General features: G+C 40.0%; 1 protein-coding gene across 2 annotated transcripts in view; it reads right to left on the reverse strand.

Annotated features, from left to right (window-relative positions):
* EYA2 (EYA transcriptional coactivator and phosphatase 2) overlaps positions 1-20,493 on the reverse strand; it is a 102,459-nt gene that overhangs the window by 16,702 nt on the left and 65,264 nt on the right. For both annotated transcript variants that reach the window (XM_074887970.1, XM_074887969.1), the window contains exons 6-9: positions 18,199-18,266; positions 16,094-16,271; positions 14,342-14,469; positions 13,764-13,847 (exon numbers count right to left, since the gene is read on the reverse strand). In XM_074887970.1, the coding sequence (XP_074744071.1) occupies positions 13,764-13,847; positions 14,342-14,469; positions 16,094-16,271; positions 18,199-18,266 (458 nt within the window). The remainder of the gene's footprint in view (positions 1-13,763; positions 13,848-14,341; positions 14,470-16,093; positions 16,272-18,198; positions 18,267-20,493) is intronic.

A 20,493-nucleotide genomic window follows, 5' to 3' on the forward strand; every position in this document is an offset into this window, starting at 1 on the left:
ACATAGGATCTACACATTGCTGTTTCTGAAGATACGTTCATTAAAGTAATTTTACTTCCCAAGTGTATCTTAACATGATTTTCTCATCCTTTCTTTTGCTCTGCTAGATAATCAAATTCTGTTCTCTGAATGATGTCTATGGCTTGCCTTGACCAGTAATAGCCCACACACTTCAGATGGTATTACAAGAACCTTTAAACACCTGAGACTATGTAAGAATTGCTTCAGTAGGTTAGACCAAGAACTGATATCCAACAGCATCATTAGTGAATGGTTAGGGGATAGTTATGAGCAACATCCTTTCCTGACTTCATCACTCAAACCAGCCACAGAAGGTCAGTATTACTCTCTCTTAATGTCAAACAGCAACTTCATGAGCAAAATCTGAAAACAGAACCCAGGAGCTCAAACATAAATTGAGTTTCTTTCTCTAAAGGGTGCAATCCATGCCTCTCACCGCACTTGTCTTAGGTCTTTACAGCCACGGTACCTCAGGTGATCAGCACAGAACAGCACAGAAAGGCAGATGTGTTGTTGTGCTGAGCAGATGTGCTCAGCACATGATACAGTATCTGCTGTCCTCGGCAGCACACATGCATCCAGGCAGGAGATGCAAGAGCTATTGCAAAGCTCTTCCATCCCCACTGAAGCTGCCTACTTATTTAAAGCAACAGCAGAGTTAAAACAATCCCATCCTACCATGCAAACCCAATTATAGCACAATAAAATGCTTGTCCAAGTATGACCATTCCTGATCAGGACAGAGTGTGCTCTGCAGTGGTACAAAGCATGCTTGCAGGGCCAGAACTGTAGCCATAATGGCAGTTACACCCAAATAACTGTATCGATTTAAAAAAAAAAAAAAAAAAAAAGAAAAAAAAGGAAAAAAAGAAAAAGACAAAACAAGAGAAAACACAGCACATCAAAATGCTGGATGGGTTCATATGTCATTCTAGCTGGTGTCAGAAATGGCAACATGCACCCAACACTCCTGTCTCTGTGGGCTGGCTGACTGTGGCTCATCCTGCCATTTTCTTGCATGGGCAGTCCCCTGCCTAGCTGGGTGTGGGTCTAACCTGGCCCTTCCCCAGAAGGGTCCCAAACTGCTTCCTAAAAGGGAAGGACATGATGCAAAAGGTCTGGCTGCCTACAGCATTTTTAAAATGCACTTTTTTAATGATTAAGAGAATGTGAAAATGCACATGCCAGCAGCTCTAAAACAGCTTCTACACATTCTTAAGCATATGTGAACTTTCTCAGATCTAGATCCTGCTCCTACCAACATCAGTGGCAAAACCTTAAGTAAATTCCCCTGGAGGACCACACTACCTGCAGCTCTACTTTAGAGCATGCAGTTGATTTGTTTCAGATAATTAATGTTTTTCCCTGCCCCTTGCTACCCAGCCGAGACACCACAACTGCTTGTGAGAGGGCTGTCACTTCATTTCCTCACCAAGTCAGCAAGCGCAAGCTTGAATCAGCCTGATGGAGTCAACTCTTCCTGGCCAGAGAAGCCACCCACAGACAATCCTGCGTGGCAGAAGTGACTGACGCTTTCGGCTGGGCCATTCCCCTTTCTTTTGGCTTGGAGGGCTACATTAACAGCTGACTGCATGTGCACAGCAGATCTACTTGGTCCTCCAAGACGCCCCTTGGATGCAGGATGGCAGCCGCAGGGCTCCTACAGCTCTTGGCTTACTGCTTCAAAGCTGCCCCATGGGCACTGGATACAGCCTCTGCAGATCTGTTCCTCTGAAACACAATCAAGTGATCTGCAGTACCCATCCTGGTGCACTCCAGGATTCAATGTGTCTCAGTCACTCTTCCATGTCTCTCATGCATAAAGGGTCAACCACCCCTCCCACCCCAAACACCTGACCTTGCTCCTAAACCCACAGCAAAAGCACAGGAACACACTGATGCAAACAAGGTTGCCAGCAGAACATTTTCTTATTCATTAAATACCTCAAAAACAGAAGCAAAAATAATCTGTTGTTAATTTGATAAACTCAATTTGATAGCTTAATTTGATAGCTCAAAAGCATTGTGCCTGTTCAAACTAAACAACAACAGATCTTGTAAAAAAAAAAAGAGCATTCCCACAACAGGCTTTTTTTGATAATTCATCTTCATCAGGACAAGGATCTCTCATCTTTATGTTTATGTGAGTGGTTTTCCTCCACTAAAGATACAAGCCATGCTAAACCAGGGCAGATTTATATGTAGTCTTTGCTCTAATTTTCTGCAGATTTCTGTGGAGTCATGTTATTGTATGACAGGCCAGTAATGAATTAGTTGAGGAGCTCTAACGGGGAGCACAGCGTTTGGAGGATGAGTACATTTCAATCAACCTTTGCGGCAGATGCTGTTGACATGGATGGTGTATTACACACTAACCTAATTATTACGCATTCTTGGTGTAGTTCTCTTTAATTAGAGCAGAATGGCTGTGGTTTCAGCCATGTGTCTGACTCACAAGCATTGTGCCCGTCTAAAGAAAATCTCTGTCACTCATGTTTAAACATGTTTGTTGCTGTCCCAGAAAAAAAGGGCGCTTTCTCCTCTGGGCAAAAAGTAAACGTCAACAGACTTGCCTTGAACATGTCTCTACTGTTAAACCCCAAACCTGCTCCCCTGACAAGGCACTGGGACACAGGAGTAATCAGGGCATCTGACTGTGGCCCCATGCAAGCAGCACTGAATCAAATTTTACTACCCAGGTGTAGTTACACTGGGGAACTGTTTTGAAGAAAATATGCTGCTAGGAAGAAAATATTTTGTAAAATAGTTTTTAATGAAGCAATTTATTTTTATACATTTCAAGGATCATTAGCCTTTAAAACTCTTTCAGGAAATCTCATTGGTTGGTATCTGTCATTTATCCTCTAAGTTTTGTCTTTAGCTTTATTGGTATTAATCACTAATGGGGAGTAGGAAACATTTCCACAGTGTATGAAGTTACCTTCTCTTAAACTAAACAATATGGAAATTAAACTGTAGATGAGAGGAAAAAAATCCTTCTCTTGAGATAGAGAATATGATGAAATGAAAATAAAACAGAAAAATGCACTTTACCACCCAGAGGGGAAGTCGTTTGGGGAAATGATTTGGCATCACTGCTTTCACAGTATGGACATTTCCTCTATAGCAAGGCATGCTTCCAAGTCTTAAAGAGGCTGATAAAGTTAAAAGGCAAATCAGCACTCCCAGTATGATATAGGTGTCTAGAGGCACTAGGCCAAGGTTCCACTGGCAGTTATTTATTTCCATTACTGTAGCATCTAGAAGCACTAGTTTCAGACTTGAACCCCACTGTGCAGAGGTTGTGCCCACACAGAGGAAAGACACAGTTGCTACACCTTTCAAGTATGAATAAACAGGAAAATCAGACTGATGGGAAAGCACCAAAATGAGATAGGTATATCAATTAATGTGTTGTCCAAATTCTCTGTACAGTGTGTAAATAATCTGATAATTATTAACTATCTGAAGATGTCAATGGAGAGCTCTTCCTAGGCACAGAAATCCTGTACCACTAAAGGATATCTCTGTGCTGCAGCGGATGCCCAGGTGGACTGCTAATGCTTACGTTAGAGTAGTCTGAGTTTAGCAGAGTGACATAAAGTTGCCACATTCATACTGATGATCCCTGCTAACATGTCCTTCCATAGGAAAAGTGCACCCTGGAGCGCTGGGAACAAGCTTCCTGGGTCACAGATCTAGACAATGTTTTCTGATGCATATGAAGCCCAAGGAAGAATGGATCACAGACAGCTTGAAAACAAATCTTCTCCAGGAACCACTTTTTACAGTCAAAACAGATTAATTTAAAAACTCAAACCTGAGTGCTTGTTTAGTAACTAGAAGAGCAAGGTCCTACCCCTCTGCTACGAATCATGCTTTCACAAACAAGGACAATGAGAGGCAGGGATAGAAAACAGGTGATACAACTCCTTTCTTAAATAAAACCTCCAGCACTACAGTGTATCCCTATACGCCTCACCTCTGCCACACACCATTGTTGGAGCTTCCTTCAGGGTCAAAATTAAACAGCCCCACAAACTACTTTTGGTGCTAAGTGGTGCCCAGACACGACAGACCAGGCACTCCTGACCCTCCAACACACAGCTTTAAGAAGCTTCTTCCCACTGGCTGGGGGAAACAAGCACCAGGGGAGCAGTAGGCATTTTGAAGTATTCATTCTTGAAGAGATTAATATTTCCCCTCTTCAATACACCCTTCACTTCCATTTTTAACAAACAGGAGGAGTAGTTTCACAGCTGCCCATTTCTGCTTAAAGCACATCTTGAGGGAATTGAGAGGTAAAAAGCCCCCATTCCCTAGTACTCCTTCATAAACAATAAAGGATCAAACCATACAAAGAGTAAGCCCTTTTTAACATTCTGGATCAAAATATTTGCCCTAAAGAGCATCCTTGGACATGTGTCTCTGCTGTTTCTGTCACAGCTGTGACTTTCAGCTAAGGGCTGATGGACTATTGCCTACTGCTGACAGTGGCCAGACCAAGCAAGATCACTTCCACTGTTAAGTGAGGCACTGCCAACTCCCAGCTCTGTATCTGCTTGTTTTGGGGTAATTTTGCTGCCTGTTCAGCAGGTAGACCTACTAGAGGAAAACATGGGCAACAGAAGCCTATGGAACATGCTGCAGATGAAGACAAAAGTGTCCACTCACCAACAGGAACGTTTTCTTTTATATCCCAATGGCATCAGCTGACACATTTGCTTCGAATGTTGCTTTTATGTTGGTTAGTTGCACGTGCCGTTCCTAATCCTTGAACTAGTTCTGTGCATCTGAAGTGAACTGCACTTTAAAAATCACAATTTGAGTTCAATTTTGTCCTCCAAGCTAATAATGCCTTGCCTAAAATTAATTTCTGTTTCTGCCTTCATTTTGTCCCCTCACTTTGAGTAACAGGACAACAGAAGATGGCTAAAACGAGCTTGTTGAACGGCCTTCAGTCTGTCTTTGCTTAAAGATGATTCCCACAAAAACTGGAGATGAGGGAAGAACAAATATTTCCCTATTACAAGCAGTGGGTTAAAGTGGGAAGTTGGTCTGCTCTCTCCATGTGGAACTCCAGCTAGCCTGTATTTTAGCAAAGCAAAGGGAATGCAGAATGTGTAGGCATACCCAAATTAGCTTTAAGCTACCAAACGCGGGTACAAATGCTGCCAGTATGTTGCAGCACACACTATCTAGGTCCCTAGACTCTTTTTCAGGAGCTAACCTACACAGAAGCCTGCACTGCTCTATCTTCACTACTAAAGATACTGGCATTACCTACACAAAAACCCATGTGCATAGCAGCCACACTTCAAACTGCACCGTCAGCATCCTCACAAATGGCTCTGTATTAAAACCTTCTTACCACTGCTCTCCTGAAACACTGAGATTGATTTTTCATAAACTGCTTATACTTGCCCTAGAGTATGCATTAAAAAGACATGTATTTGTTAACACCTGCAGCTACTACTAATCCAGTTGGCTGGATGTCCACAGCCAGCTCTCCCCTCTTGTACACTGTAATTTTGAAAGGAAGAGAGAAGCAGACTTATCTCTGGCAATCTCTCAAGTGCAAGTCACTCTTGCCTCCGATCCTGGCTCCAAAGCCCATTCCAAGCCTCTGCCTTACAGGTACCCTGTTCAGACTTGCAGGCCATTAGCAAAGGGGCAAAGCTGGCTCCTTTCAGACGGATAACAAATCAGCTTGTTGTCTGACTCTGCTTCTATTTAGCAATGTGCCAATTAACCCGACATTCAAAATGTTAGGACAAAGTCATTCTGAGCGTGGATCTTGGATTCAGACCTCTCCCCCTGCTTTAAAAAAAACAAAATAAAGCCCTAGTATTTAAAACTAATCAGTCTCTTTAAATCCCTGCCAAATACCTGTTTATGCCATGAGCAAATAATTACTTTTCTACAAGGAAGAAAGTATTAATTAAGAGTATTCATCAGACTCCTATTCTATAGGGTTTATCTGCCACAGGTGTCAGCCAGAGGTGAGACACGGATTAGTATACAATCAAGGGCTTTCTAAGTTAAATCTCCTCCTTGTGGTTAGCTGTTAATAATGAAGTTGTCACCAAAAGAAAGAATTTAATAGTTTTAATTGGATTTAATTACTTGGAAACTCCTGGAAAATGGACCAGCTTGATTGTAGTATAAAAATAATAATAATAGTAATAAAAAAACCAAAGATACAAATGCCTGGGCCACATGTCTGAACAAAAAGAGTCTGTGAGAATAATAATTCTTTGGTTGTAATGTTTTATACCTTGATCAGAATTTAAGACATGAACAAGGCTTTCCTGTAATAATGGGAAATAAACCATGTGCATCAGTTCTAGTTCAAGTAGGTCCACGTCTTTTTGAGGAAGAGAACACATTTAGCTCTTACTACACTTAAGCAGCTTAGCTGGCAATTTAATCTTAACAGACACAGGCTACAGGTAGACCCAGCTTCTCAGAGCTTTTCAAGTGAGAGAGTGGGTATTTGTGAGAAAAGTTGTTTTAAGTAACCACTGTAGCTCCGGAGCTGAAACCCATTTTCAGAAGTGACTTACTTAAGTGTCTTACACTTCATACTTTTTAAAAAAGGATTATCCTTTTCCAAATGGAATCATTCAGCTTTTCAGACTCTAAACTTCTTTTCCCCAAAAATGAAGATATATTGTTTTACTTAAACATTGATATATCCAGCTTTAGTGGACAATCTACTGAATTTAAATGAATAATGTCTACAGTCATCACAGTGTGACCTTGTGAAAAGTCCATGCTAGATGGAGAGCAAATATAATTTAATCCCTTTTCTTCAGGTACCTTTTCATATTAACCCTTACTGTGACTTGAGAGGTACTTTCAAAGTATTGCTTTTTACTAGCTATTTACTATTATTAGCTATTTACTGAAGGACTCTCTTTTTACTGGTATGTATCTGTTCAGAAATGGTTGGGGACTACACATTGGAAATTATTCCAATAAGCAAAGGGCATGTCAGTCACTAAATCCTCACATTCAAGAGCACACAGAGGTTGAAAATGTTCTCCTCCATCTCTAAATGCATTATGATTAGGGACAAGCAGTAATGACGACACTAATTTATCCAGTGTCTGAACCCGTGAGTTCTGAAATGGATTCCAGTCCTGTGGGAATACTGTACTTAAATACAGGTTAAAAACTGGCCATGATGCTTGAGAACAAATGGAAGTTACTTTTATTAATACAAAAGGCTCATGACCAAAAATCTACAAATAATTTCTTTTTACTATACAGGGCATAAATGTCAAAAGAGGGAGTGGAATTTAAACCAAATATGTCTTTATTCCCTTCCCCTCAACACAGGAAAATTATTGGTTTTCTATATGTAAGCCCTTGATAGCTCTGTGAAAAATACAAAACTCCTGGAAAGCTTGGTGGAAAACACATCACCGTGTGTAATCCTCAGCACAACTGCATAGTTTGCACTTGCAACTTCCTAACACAAGCTGTGTCACTTCATTTTTTTTAAACTATTCTTTCATTAAAATCAAGTCACAATTCGGTGATATTGAAAAGCAGGTTCCCTTTACTCATACTGGTTTGACAATCCAGCATTGTTTCTGATATATATTTTATGTCAAAAATAATCCTTTAATACTTCCAAATGCCACATGTGCACTTTGCTTAGAAAACCCTCTGCTCACCTAAGCTCTAGTACAAGAGGTTACATCTACACAAGCTCAGAGCATCTCCCATACCCAACATCTAAGCTGCTGTGGATCTGGTTTTGCTGTTTCTCCTGCTGCTTCTCATCAACCAGTACAGATGATAAACACAGATGTTTGCTCCCGAAATACACATTTGAAATAATCAAATGGCTGGAATTATTTACTCCCTTCTCTCCAATAATGAACTAATAATTGATATAGCAGCATGTCTAAAGTAACAGACTTCTTTATTACCTGCAGTGATTGAACGCTTTTTTAATTTAACTTAAAAAGGCATTAAATACAAGGTTTAGCCTCCAGTGGGTAAAAAAATCTCCAACTTCCTCAGAAAATCCTTTCCAAATTGTATTCATCTTGACTTAATCCATGATCTACTGAGTGAATTAGGCTCTATTTGTTTTGAAAATCTATTTTATGGAGTTCCAAGGACTGTGTTTTCCTTAGGAAGGGCTTATTCTGCCTTTCTGACCAGGATGCCTGCTAGCAGCCCTCGGCATAGGCCTCTGCAGGTTTTTAACGTCCCAAGGTGCCCCACACATATGACTAACAAAATGTAAATAAACACAGCTGAGCCAGTAAGAAATTGGAAGGTTTTCTCATTAAAGAAATAAAATAAACAGATGTCCTTAAGCACTTTGGCTCATGTTTGTCAAAGGAATGGAAAACTCTCAGATGTTTGAACAGCAGTAGTGATATAAGGCCACATCTCAAGTGAGAGAAGAAGAAAAAAAGCAACGCCATGGCACTTAGAATTAACTAATAGTTCTCAAGGGAGGGCGCTTTTGATTTGAACCTTAGCAACTTCTACAAATAGTTTTTAACAACCAAGCAATAAAATGGGGTTTTATCCCTTCTCAGTTTGTAAAGTAGTAAAGGACAGATTCGGCCATTAGAAGCATGAATCACCATCAGATTTGATTAAATCCCTATGGTGTTTCAATCAGGTCCTGGCTTTAGGTTCCTGTGAGAGAACAAAGCAGGGAAAGCACAAGCTACTTGAAGCATTCAATGAAAGCAGGAAAAAAAAAAGAAAAAAAAAAAATCAACCCTGGGGTTTTACAAGGATCTCAAGTACAGCCAAGCAGGAACTTTTCAATGACTTTTTTTTTAATTGGAAATTATCATTCACTTAAAGGAAAATTTTTTGTAAGAAAATATAACTGCCAGTGAAATTTTTGAGGAATCAGGTTTCTTAGATCCACAACATCAATTCTGGTGAGATCAAGACAGTCCAGTTCACAGATAGCCAACATATGGCAGCTATGATATTTGCTTGAAATGCTGGAAAAATCACGTGTACATACCGTCCTCAACTGGGCCAAACAGCAACTTTAGCTATTCTGTCCAAAAGGTCTTGAGGTCCCACTATCATTGGAGGACCCTCTCCTAGTCCTTCACATACCTGGCCACTGCAAGTCCCTCATCAGAGAGGCAAAGCCCAAGTTCGTACGGGCTGGAAACTTGAGTGCATGCCTGTGTCTCTCTCACTGATACCTGTCTGCTTACAACTTGGATAAATCTCATGTTGCCACCTCTGAAATGCAAAAGCAATAAAAAAATATATGGTAGAAAAACAGCCTCTACATCAATCAAGCAACTACAAGGCAAACTGCAAGTCCCCACTGAAAGTAGCCAGAGGGGCCACTCCAGGAAAGCGACCACACAGTCCAGGCTCACACGGATACAGTCTAACACAGGCAATCTAAACACCCTTCCGTTAAGGTTAACTAAAATCTAGAACGTGACTTTGCATGACTCTGATTTAAAAGTGGGCCATCATGTGCTTTATTATTTTTTGCACTATGTTTTTCTTAATTCAAGCCAATTCAAGATGCTGAACAATCTCAGAAATTGCTATTTTTACAGAGAATTTTATAGATTGTAACTCCCAGGTATCAGCAGACATTGTCGAAGTACTGATGAAGTTCCAACACAGTTCAAGAATTGAGACTGTCCTATGTATTCAGTTCTTTAAGTCAGTGCTAAAATAAAATCCTTTCCATTCGGTTCCAGGATTTCAGACTAACTTGTACATAAAGATGAATTTTAACTCCAGATTTTACTTTACTCACAATTCTTTCTGACACTAAAATCCCAAGGAGTGTACAAACACAGAACAAGAATTGTTCCCACATTGTGGGAACACTACAAAATACTGAGAACAGGTATTAGCTTCACATATACCCCTCAGGTAGGGAAAACAATGCACCCAGTGCCCCCTTTTCCCCTTTTTTCTTGATACTAATCCTTCAAAAAGCATGAGAATGAATCTGCAATATAATACTTAAAATTTCTCAGGCTGAAAGAGATGCAGAATTTTTTTTTTTCAATGCTTTGACAACACCAATTATGGAACAAGCTTGCAAATATCTCAGTCAGGGAAAGGGGAATGATTTGTTTTGGCATGGGAGTGCATGCAATCTTTTTTTATTGTGTCTGAATTAATACCACCAAAAGAGTCTTTCTGTGTTGCACCTAGCTGCTTCAAACAAATGGCCAAAGCCCCTTGACTTTTACCCAACTCATGTGAAACCCCAGCAGCACTGTTACGGATTTTGACCCATTTTTCCCATTATGTTTAGTCAGTGATTTGGCAGGCAGATCTTTGCAGACATAGTAAAGAGTGCAGCCATCTTCCTGTTGAATGGGAGCTCTATTATACATGCCTGAAGGGATTAAAAGGGCTGGGTGGACAGTATATTAAGCTATAATGATGGTCTACATCTGTTGGGGTCTCTAGGCACATGGTAAGTATTCTGCACCCATACAGTGATCAGAAGCCTGCAGAAAAGGTTTCTAAACCCCCCTGAATATAATATCCAGGGTTAACTGCCTATGGAACTTTTTTTCTTTTTCTTGTCAGAGGGCCTCCTGCTGAGAAACGAAAGGGTGGAGAGATTTCCTTGGGTTTGACAGCTTTGCTGCCCCCATCACTTAGACCGTGACTCAGTATGTTTGTGCAGGTATGCATCCATTCAACCGTGGGCAAGAAAGCAAAAGGAGATGTGAATTTGCAGGCCACTCTGACTGCCACTATAAAGGTTACAATTGCAGTGACCGTATGGGAAAGACATTAAGACCAAATGTCTGATGACTCTGTAATCCATGGGATAGAGCAAAGACTTTGGGCAGAGAGGACAAAAAAGGAACAACCTAGGCTGGGCTATTCATTCATGCTTCAATCTTGAGTAAATTTTGTGCTTTAATTTCTATTAATGCTGTGAGCAAATTATTTTTTAAACACGTCAGATGAACTCTCCATTTTCTGAGGAGCCTATATCTACAGCAAGGACCACAGAGGTTTCCCTCAGAAACCAAAGAGAATTTTTACAAGAAATCAGGTCAGAAAACATACACTGAAACCTTAATTATTAATAATACGTACTATAACTACAATTGATAATCCACTTCGCGAATTCTTCCCCCTCTTTTTTTCTTGTGGTTTTTATTTCCCCCAGTATCAGATTTTTTTGGACAGCTCCCTATTGCTGCCATCACCAAGCACAAGCTAAAGGACACAAGAGTTTAGACCCCAATATCTGAAGCTATGGTTGATGTTCCTTCTCCCCTTGCCCCAGAAAGGGATGTTATTCTTCAGCTTGATCAACTTTATGGACTAATTCTTGAAGTGGCTGCACAGCAGCTCTACGAGTGCAACAGACAGGATGATACTGGAACGTTAATGTTGGTCAGGGGAATGGTGAAGATCATATAAACTGACACTTTTTCTGGAGGAAGACATACAGAACCAAGACCTCCATGTGTGAGATTTAACTCAAAGCATGTGCATGTCTAATTACAGGCACATGAATCTTTTATGATCAATTATGGACAAAAATAAGAATTTTAAGCCTTGATACTTAATTTACTTTGAGATTAACACTTCCTACATTATTCAAGTAAGAGATTCTGAAACTCTATTAACCTCTGGCTCACTGCTTCACTTGTACTTGATAGTTCAGCTCACTTAAACATTTCTGAATTGTGTTACTATTTAATGGTTCCCAGGACAGCCTGTCTGAGCGTGCTATATTTCCCTCTTGGTTTAAGGTTTGTTCCAAAGCCCACCAAAGCCTCTGGTTGTCTTTGGATCAAGCCGTTAGCCTATAATACTTTTATAACACAACCATTTCCCTTATAGGAAAGCCCTGAGGAATTTAATACTGATGAAACAAATGAAGAACTACGAAAAAAATCCTTGCACAGAAGTTTCTCAAACAGCCTGTTGTAACTTAATAGAAAAGGCAATTCATTCATTAAAAAAAAAAATATTCCTGTTTGTATCATTCTTTACATTTGTATGAAAGAAACAGCCGACAGAATTTTGTCATATTACACCTTTAAAGGCCCTCCAAAGCAGACAATCCCCCGAGTTTCCGTTTTCCTGTTTTCCTCTCTCCCTAGTCCCTTTTGCAGGTTGCTGCTCAAAAGTGCCCTGTCTTGGCCTAACTGCTCTCATAGCCAACAGGAACAGCTCAGCCAGTGATGAGTGCTTTTGACGAACCCTTTCTCGCTCCACTCCCTGACCCCACTTCATCCCCACACCAGCTGCTCTAGAGATGGCAGCTTCTGCCTTTGTGGTAGTCCATCAGCAAGAGCTCACAGGTACTGTGGTCACAGGGCTTCTCACCTCCACAGGTCCATCACAACTCTTGCTCCATCACCATCTGCCCCCATGCAGCAGATCCCAACCCCACACCCTCTGAACTTGTGCAGGAGGCAGCAGATGAAGGCATCTGCTTCAGAGGTTTTGTGCTAGGATAAAGTCAGCCCATTAGGGGAATTCTCCATGCGCATACTGCAGCCCCTACCCAGCACGAAGCATGACCACATAGCAGATCTACACAGCCTAAGTTTATGTTTCCTGATCCTGCCTAATTCTAATTTTTGCAGGTAGTAGGTTTGAGCCTACACACATATACCTCAGACTGCCTCATTCGTTACGTTCCCTGGGAAAAGTAACCACTTCAATTACCTTGTACAACATGGGTCTGAATAAATCCCTGCTTGGAAACACGTGCTTGATTTTCAGAGGGTGCTGTTAGAAGTGTTAGCAGCATTCCAAGTGCTGCAGTAGACTTCCACACCACAAACACCATTTTATATCCTTTACAACTGTGCACATCTAACAGCGAACAATAAATCTATCTTACTAATTACACATTCAGCTTGTTATAACCATCGTAAAACAAGTACAGCTGGTAAAGCCATGAAATGATGTCAAATCATATTTCTGCTTTCTAGAGAGAAGCAGGGTTATTTTCCAGTCTCCTGATGAAGCTGACTGTTCAAAGCCATGTGTGGAAACAGCTGCCAACTAGGTCATCCACCTTTAATTAGGTAATGATATTGTCTTTTTTCCTACCCATTTAAAAGTGTTTGACATTCTGTAATTCAAAGTGACTTAAGTGTTTATCATAAAAAGCTGCCTTAGGAAGAAATTGAAGCATATGGTACTAAATCCAAAAGCCAGCGTTTTCTCCTTAGTAACCAAGTTCAGTCTGTTCAGCCACAGAATTACCTAAAAAAATGGAATTGCCTGCATTTCAAAGGGGGTATCTGAAGTATGGATAGCTAAAGATACAGTTCCTAAAACCCCTTAAAAATGTGAGCTTCAGCAGCCATGTGGAAAGCAGAGCCAGTATTCTTCATGGCAACCCAGACTGATCAACACAAAATCTCTCTTAAAAAGTTGTCTGAGATTCATAAGAAAACAGTGGTCTAACAAAAAATGTGTCTCATTCAGGCTGCCTGATAGGGTCTTTCTTGCAGAAGACAGACACTGAAAGAACATCCTGATGTCCCATCTAGCATGCGGCTGAACAATACAAGCTTTTGAAAAACAAGGGGCTACTTGCAACATGAAAGGGAGGTAAATTAAATTTTCACATGTTAGAAGGAAATACCACAGGACATATTTATACAAATATGTCTGAATATAATCGGCAGCATCTGTTTGAAAAGCTGTCTCATTAGCTGCCCCCGATGCAATTTGGCTGGACAAGCAGTAATGCTAAAAAAATTAAATTTTACCTTCCCATATCTGGATGCAAAGGTTCCCGTGAGTAAGGAGTGAAAAATAATTATCGTCTCATCCAAATCCCACACAAACACACGCTGTGATGACAGATGGGGTGGAAAAAAGAAATATAGTTACATATTAAGCAATTGAAAGAATTCGTTCAGTCAGGAAATATGTCCTGTTGGACTAGAGCTTTTTAGATCTCAGAGCCGTTTGGAGCACTAACTGTAGATGCTTTGTGAAAGAAGGCAAAATGAAACATCAGAAATTTTGGAACTATGCGTGTGCTGGTTGTCCTGAGAATCTGCTTTCCTAAAAACCACAGAAATCCCCTGGTGCATGTCAAGTCAAGAACAAAACAGAAGACTTATAAAAACACAAAAGGAAAAAAAAAATGTACATATGAAGAATAGTTTGAGATGCTGATAATATAGAAATTGAACAATTATTTCATGTTTGTAGGCTCCAGTTATATTACTAATTTTATTCTGGCTCTTACAACTCATTAATCTGATGGTGGGATTTGCTAATAGATGCAACTGTTCATCTTTGCTGGATTTACTAAGGGGATATAAATTAAAGTTATTACCTCAATCTCACTGTCAGCAGTCGGGGAAGGATCGTTGCTTCTTTTTGACCGGGCTCGTACCTTGCCATCTGACCCTCTGTGATGTCTGTCTGTTTCTATATCTTTTGCTGGTGTTGTTGAATATTCCCCTATTATGAAAAAAGAAATTCCATCGTACAATTAAGTTTTGCACCGTACCATTGTAATTAAGGCACGAAACCTTTTAATGGAGAGCATCAGAAACATTGTGAAAACACCATCAGAAAATCTTACTCTTTTCATGTCAATAGCTGACATTGTTAGAGAAATAACTTTTAACTCCTAAGAGCTGTTAAAACAATTTCAACAATCACCAAGACTGTATATATAACATTTTAAAATGGGTGTGTCACTAAAACCTTACCACATTTTTAATTGAAAAGAATAGCTTTTTGAATTTTACTCCCTCCGTGCTTTTCAAGAGAGAAATTAGAAAGGCAATGGAAAAGGAAACCAAGACCAACTCAACTTCTGAATTTTTTTAAAAAATTTGATGAATGCTCACGATCAAAAATATACTTTCAACATCAACTTTTATTTAAAAATACAGAACTAGCCTGTTTAGCCATATTCCATTTCACAGAGGACAGTATTTTAGAAATAACTGAGAAAAGACAGTCAAAGGTGAACTTCTCTTGTATAAAGTATCTGTTTTGATTGGCTTGAGTTTCATAAACCTGTCTGGATTTCACTTACCTTACATTACAAATCCTTTCCAAACATATTTTTCTTTTCACCTTGCTAAGTTGTGGCCTCTCCAGCTTCCTAGAATAACCATATTCTTCTTCAGAGAAGCTTGGATTGTGCCTAACAAGCCTTTTTGAAATCACTCTTTCACAAAAAAGGCTGAGATAAGATCTAAGGAACAGAAAATCCTCCAAGTGCTTTTAGAGCAATCTGTGATCACTTTTTAAAAACCAATATTAGTTTATTTTTCTTTTAGAGCAACCACAGATGTTCAGATTTGTTTCATAAGTCAGCAGACCTATAATGGGCGTATACTGTGATCATCCACAAATTATGTGGCATTTTATATAAATGTTATTGCATGCCAATGAAAACTTTAGTAGGCAAATGATACCTGAAGATTGTTCTTGAACAGTACATTGGAGGATCATAACCTGTCAGTAATTCCATAAACCATTTAAGATTTGAGACTTTAAAAATTAACCACTCAAAGAGAGACCACAAATTTTGAAGCCTTTTTGCATGGAAATCGTCTTGAACTTTCAACTTACACAAACAGTTTGTGTTGATTTTTTAAAGAGGGACTTTCTCTTGATGTACTTATTTATGAATGCATGTATTACATGTTGTTGTAAGAGGTGAATATAAACCTTGGTAGAGACGTGGGCTAGAAAGCCATCAGACAATCAGGAAACTCTGGAGCTTTTTCAGAGCATGGCTGTTTGTTTTGAACTCACTGCTACTCATGTTAGCCCTCAGTACTGATCTGGGTTTTGTGTGCAATTGTTTTATCTTTTTGTACTACCTTTAGAGGAGATCAAACCTTGCATACTCATGAAAACGACACAGAATGGTTTTAGAGAGCTTGGATGTTCTTATCTCTTCCCAAAACCCTGTGTTGCACCGTGTTAGCAGAACTGTTAAGTGCTAAGAAGTCTGATTTATCCATGTAAATATATGTATTTATAAAAATTCCCACAAGGTTATAGTGTTTATGTCTACAGGTGGCTGAGATTGCCAAACTGAAAACGGAAGAGATGCACCTACCAGACAGTGATTCTGTGCTCTGACTGGTGATATTGTGAGAAGACTCCTGCAGAGAGTAAGTGGAGGTTGGGATGGCGGAGGGGCTGATGCTGTTTGCAGACACATACGGAGAGTTGTAGGACGAGCTGTAATACTGTGAGTACTGGCTTTGAGGAAAGCTTGGATATGATGAATATTCCTTTGAGGAAAAACAGAAACATCTAACTTCTGTGTATCTAGTTTTATCTTATAAATGAATAAGGCACCACAAGGGCAGTGTTATCTACACATGCAGTAAGTCATGGTTCAGGAATACTTCACTAAAGAACCATGTTTCATTCACTTACAAAATGACATTTCTGCTTCTCCCAAATATACTCCTGTATTATTTTGATCAACTAATCAACAAGAGGTCAGAAATCAGGCAAGTTCTGCTTCTTCTATAGGATTTTAGTTATCAGTGCTAACACATTTTGTATTACAAAGTTCAACAATTTTATGTAACAGTGAAGTAGGGTGGCTTTTTGAAGAGGGCTGTGATGAAACACATAAGTCTGTAAACAACAAAATACCTAAGAAATTAGAACAGAATGAATAACTGGGTGAAGGAAGGAGCTGCATTTTTCCATGATCAGCAACATTTTCTGATCAGCTGTTAGAATAGGTTACAAAAATGAAGAAAAAAAAGTAGCAATTGTTTTGCAGAAATGTTCACAGTTGAGATTGTCCATTTCAGCAATAACTAAATGCCTGAGTGATCTTCCCTACATACAGAAAAATGAACTAAAAATACGAGGTGCAAGTGATCTTGGGGAGCTGAGTATCACAAACCCCTTTGTCTTGATTTTAAGGCTCCCAAACAAACTTCATACCATTATCCTCATGTTCCCAGAAGCAGGACACCTGAATAGATTAGAAAACTTCTCTCTGGACAATTAAAACATAAAAGGTTTAATTTGTTTCTTTTTGTTTTAAGTGCAACTCCTGCTCTTGTCCACCTATGTGCTTTTTCACATAGAGAACTGTATTCATGCTCTGGGGATTGTCTTTCAGCAAAAGGTTTTTATTTCCTCAGAAATGCTAATTAGTCTCTGGTATTAAATAAAATTAAATAATAAATAGTCTTTAGAAAGACTAAAAGCTCTTTCCTCCTTAACAGCTTACATCTCTGTGACACAGCCTATTTCATTAACTTTCAGTCACCAGGGAACTCTCAAGAACAGACTCAAGTTGTCATAATAACAATTAAACTGAAAAAGAAATGAATTTCATTGTTTTCTCTTAAAGAATATCACAAAATAATGAAAACAGCCCAATTATTTTTCCCCTTTTAATGTAATCTCCATAGTTCAACCAAATGCACTTTTATCAGCAAATACTGATGTTTTCAGCCAAAACTGAAGTGATAAAGAAATTAACCACTGCTGTCAAAATATATAAGTCAACAATCACCTTACAAACAAGGAATTGAAATTACTGGCCAACCAAAACACATTTTTTGGGACACTATACTCATTTGTTTGGTCCAATCAAGAAGAGCCATTTGCTACTGAAAACATCTGTCTTGTATACATATGCATGCTGTTTATTTATACACACACATTTATCAAGGTATCTGAAGCATGAAGCCCACAGACAGGTGTATTCTCAAAGAAGGAAGCACACAGACAGCTCAGATGGCTCAATATTCATCAGGGCCTGCCAACGCCTCTTTCAAATTGTTCATATTTATTACACAGTGCCAAGACAGCAGATGACAGGATCACAGAAGTGGAGCTCTCTGTAGAGGATGGAAAACATATCTGAAAGTTGTAAGATAGCAGAGGAATGATGAAACTCTTGGCACTGCTACAGCAACATGGCACAGACTGCCAGGGCATGCTCCTCCTGCAAGGACTGCACTCTGCGCAAAGTGTATGTATTGATACACACATCTTAAAATTAATCAAGACACCTAGAAGTCCAGCAGATGGATAGGCCACAGGAGTAGAGCAGAATGGTGTTCAGCAAAACACATAGCAGTACCTTCCTTAAATACATGTAAACAGCAGAATAATCTCTCTGATCTACCAATCTTCCAAATGTTTAAAGTGACAAGACTGCCAATCATAAATGCTGAACCATACCTGATGCACAGCACTGAATCCTGCAGAATTTGTCAGGCCATTGGCTCCCTGGTAAATCCCTGTTGTGCCTAAGGGAAAGAATATCACGGTCATAAAACACACCAGCAATCAAAGCAACAGGATATAATTTCCAACAGGAATTAAAGTACCAGCTCACTAGAGGTATATCACAAATCTTGACAAATATAGGCTGTAAAGACTTAGGGCTATTACTGAGGTCTGCTTACTGAAAGGCATTCAAAGACAACCATTGCATACCCTAAAACAAACGCTTATGGAGAATGGATTCAACCTAAATTTAAAATTCAGTTACTTCTTTTTCCAATAAACAATGGAAGAGTATTTTTTATCATCTTCTCCTGTAGGAAAACTCCTCAGGTTACATATACCACACACACACTCTTTCATGCATAGGTATGTCCTGGAATCTGTCCTTGCGGACCACCTGGGAATTTTTGGAAGACTCTGAAAATTTATTCCCTGGTATTGATATCCCAAACATAAGAACAATATTGCAAAAACACTGCTTCATCCTGGGATATTAGGAAGACAAAGGATGGATAGGTGAGTTTTACATGGCTCTGTCCCAAATGAAGCAGCTGATGTCCAGCCAGGTCTCCATAGCTGGAGGAAGCATTACCGCAAAAATTTTAGGAGTGAAGAAGTAAAGGTTCTGAAAAGATCTACCAGAACAGTCCTCCTTTGCCTCCCATCAAGGAAGTGGTAGGAGAGCTGCAAGCTTCTCACTCCCTGGATCCTGCACCCCTTGCAATTTCTAGCCTTAACTCTAATCTATGCTGTTTTCTATTTCAAAATCTTCCATTTCACATGAGTGGAGAATTTCCTCTTGAGTTTGTGTGGTTTGATGAGAATTTATATCAAAAGTCTGCTTCCAGTGTCTTGCAACAGTGCTTGCTCCAAGGGCTGGCTGCTGATATACACGAGGCAAAAGTTGGACTATGCCATATTCCACCCTAATAGAAGGCGAGGGGCTCCTAAGAGCACTCAGACCCACTGCTTCCACAGTGAAAGATGTATGATTTTGGTGCTGTGTGGCCACAGTGGGCTCTTGTCTGGGCTTCACTTTGTCACCTTGATGTACCATCAGATCGAGCCCTAATGAGGCACTCAGCCTTTTTTTCTTATCTGGTTTCTTACCACTTTGAGCAGTGCTGTTTTAACCATATGACTCTCTGCACGTCTTCATGAGGCAACCTTTCTCCAAAGATCCACTTGCTTATTTTCATTTTAAGGCGCCAGATTAGCTAGGGAATGGACAGCTGAACAAACTCCACTCTGCCAAGTGCAGCTACAAAGTACATGCACTGAGAAATAAATCTCAAGCCAAAAAGAAACAAGAGGGAGGACTCTGCCCTCCAGAACTAATTTGCTGCCACATGTAGTCTTTAAAAAGAAAAGGGCAGAGAGGTACCTTGAGGCCTGGGTCTCCCCAAGCCCCCTGCATACGCTGGCTGGGGAGCTGAGCCAGCGCAGGTGGGTTCAGGTGATGCCTCCTCCTGGCATTCACCCCTCAGAGGCAACGAGTGGATCAGTATCCAATGCCTCCTCCTCACAACCCATATGGGGAGACTGCCCAGAGCAGCATCCCGAAGATGGCAGCTCATTCAGCTATTGGCATTTCCCCACCTCCCGCCCACACTAGGCTTTGCTTTTCTGCAGTTTTTCAAAAAGTCACGAGTATGCAGCAGGATGAATATATTCCTGTGGTAACTAAGCATTTCTCACCACTGTGAAGGGGAGTAATAGAGCCCCAGTGCTTACAGGCAAAAACAACTTTCACAGAACACAAAACAGCTCTTGTACACCAGAGCTCAAAACAATACAGGGGGGAATTTTTGATCTTCCTAAACTGTCATTTAGAAACAATCCATCATCCTTTATTAAAGCTGTCAAGAGGGGGATGAGTTACCTCGAGGGACTCACACTTTATGTGTAAATCTTGATGAGAACATGTTTATTGCTGTGCTATCTGCACATGATACCATAGCTTCCTGGTTTCCAAACAGTCAGAGAGAATTATAAAAAGAAGGAGAGATCTGCACAACTGGAATGAAGTTACTCTGAACTTTGTACCCAGCTGTGCAAAGCAAGCGTGTCCATGCACACACAGGGCAGGTATGTCAGCAGGGAGAAGAGGGTAGAAACGTAGGGGTGAGAGGATGAGGAATGCTGCGTGCTTCATAGCTTCCCACAGTATGTTGTGATTCGACTCTATGTGGTGGATTTTACACTGTGGTTTGGTAGAATGTATTTTTGCCATTTTAACTGAGCTAC

The sequence above is a fragment of the Strix uralensis genome, chromosome 18, assembly GCF_047716275.1.
Source record: "Strix uralensis isolate ZFMK-TIS-50842 chromosome 18, bStrUra1, whole genome shotgun sequence".
NCBI lineage: Eukaryota > Metazoa > Chordata > Aves > Strigiformes > Strigidae > Strix > Strix uralensis.